The sequence below is a fragment of the Kryptolebias marmoratus genome, linkage group LG16 (assembly GCF_001649575.2).
Source record: "Kryptolebias marmoratus isolate JLee-2015 linkage group LG16, ASM164957v2, whole genome shotgun sequence".
Taxonomy (NCBI): Eukaryota; Metazoa; Chordata; class Actinopteri; order Cyprinodontiformes; family Rivulidae; genus Kryptolebias; species Kryptolebias marmoratus.
This window is the reverse complement of record NC_051445.1, coordinates 354,493-356,143: the sequence shown is the minus strand read 5'-3', so window position 1 is coordinate 356,143 and position 1,651 is coordinate 354,493. Positions and strand designations below refer to the sequence as shown.

At 46.5% G+C, this 1,651-nt stretch overlaps 2 protein-coding genes and 1 long non-coding RNA gene across 5 annotated transcripts in view; 2 read left to right on the top strand and 1 right to left on the bottom strand.

Annotated features, from left to right (window-relative positions):
* The window catches only part of LOC108229391 (sodium bicarbonate cotransporter 3-like), a 35,047-nt gene that overhangs the window by 14,210 nt on the left and 19,186 nt on the right, over positions 1-1,651 (top strand). The gene's annotated exons all lie outside the window — the stretch shown is intronic.
* Positions 1-1,651, bottom strand: part of LOC119617782 — a 9,721-nt gene that overhangs the window by 3,916 nt on the left and 4,154 nt on the right. The window lies entirely within an intron of this gene.
* The window catches only part of cmtm7 (CKLF-like MARVEL transmembrane domain containing 7), a 6,253-nt gene continuing 5,647 nt past the window's right edge, over positions 1,046-1,651 (top strand). Inside the window, exon 1 of the mRNA XM_037980195.1 lies at positions 1,046-1,261. Within this exon, the coding sequence (XP_037836123.1) occupies positions 1,154-1,261 (108 nt within the window). The 5' untranslated portion in view covers positions 1,046-1,153. The remainder of the gene's footprint in view (positions 1,262-1,651) is intronic.

Sequence of the window (1,651 nt, the reverse complement as noted above, 5' to 3'; positions counted from 1 at the left end):
GGGGAGGAGGGCAGGGGAGGAGGGGAGAAGGAGGAAAAGGGGGGAGAGGAGGAGGAGGAGAGGAGGAGGAGGAAGAAGAGGAGTTCAGCTTGAGCTCATGTTCTACATTCAACCAGATCAGCTGGGAGAGATGTTCTCTGATCACGTTGTTATCATGAACAGTCCCAGAACCAGAACCAGAACCAGAACCCTGCTGTGGGTCAAAGTGCTGCATGAAAAAATAAAGAAAACAGAAGAAAACACAGAAAGAGCACAACAACAACAACAACAACAACAACAACAACAACAGTTAAATTTGGAAGTGACATAAAAACAAACATGAAAACATTACGATGCAAAGTTTTCATATTAAATTAAAGACAAACAGATTTAAAAACAGCTGGATCTGTTAGTCAAATAATAATAATAATAATAATAATAATAATAATAATAATAATAATAAGCAGTGTTTTCTGTAAAAAGAGAGTTTGGATTGAATTTGTTCCATATTTATTTAAAAACTCTGTAAAATGTGTTGAACATGAAACTAAACATCAGGACTTTTTATATAAAATCAGAAAGTTTGGTGAAGAGGAAGATGCTGCAGTGCTTCCTGATGAAGATCAGCCCTCCACACACACACCTGTCAATACACACACACTCAGCTAGGTGAAATCAACACACACTTCAAAATAAAGGTCTGAAACAACAGTTTCGATTAAATCAGATGCTTCAAAGCTGAGTTTTAATAACAAATATAATATTTAAACTACTTTAATAATAGTTGTAAAAAGAGTTTTCTGTCACAGTGGAGTCAGCTGAAGGCAGAAAACAAGAAGAAACAAGAATCTGCTTTTTCTCATGCGGAAATAATAAAAAATAAAAATATCTGTTTTTATTTCTAGGAGAGAAATAAAAAAATCCTGCTGGACTATTTTATGCAGGAAAGCATTTTTTTTTGTCTGAGTTCAGAAAAAACCGTTAATTAGCATTTTTATTCTTCTTGTTTGTGACCTGACTGCATCAGGAGACCGTGTGATGAGTTTTATTCTGAAAGTCTGTCCGGAAGGGCCTCCGTGTATCCGGTTGGGCTTGACGGCGGAGGAGGAACGGCTGCTTCCAGCTGCGGCAGTTGGGCTCGTTAGAAACGGTTGTTTGTTTGTTTACCGTCAACATGTCGCACTCCGTCATCACCGCCAGCGCCGGCAGGTCCTCCGGGGACAGAGTCCTGAACCTGGGCTACACCCGAACCATCCCGGGGGTTCTGAAGATGGGACAGCTGGTGAGCGGCGCTCCGTCCTGGCGGGCGGCGGGCTTCGGGGCGGGGTTGGCCGGGCTCGCTCGAAGCTTCGCCCCGGTGTGTGGGCTCGGACTGACCGCCCTGCGCGCCTCCTGTCCGGGTCCGGGTCCGGGACCAGGGTGGGGTTCTTATTGGTCGATTTATGGGTTTAAACTGGATCCGGTTTCCTGTTTCTGATCTGAGTGCAGCCATGGCCAGAGCGTGAGAGAGCAGGGGCCCGGGGCACCCCGTGATGGGCCCCACGGACGGTCTTCTGATCAGGGCCCCCCGGTCCCCCTTCCATTCAGGGCCCCCTGGATGTTCTTCTGATCAGGGCCCCCCGGTCCCCCTTCTGATCAGGGCCCCCCGGACCTCCTTCTGATCAGGGCCCCC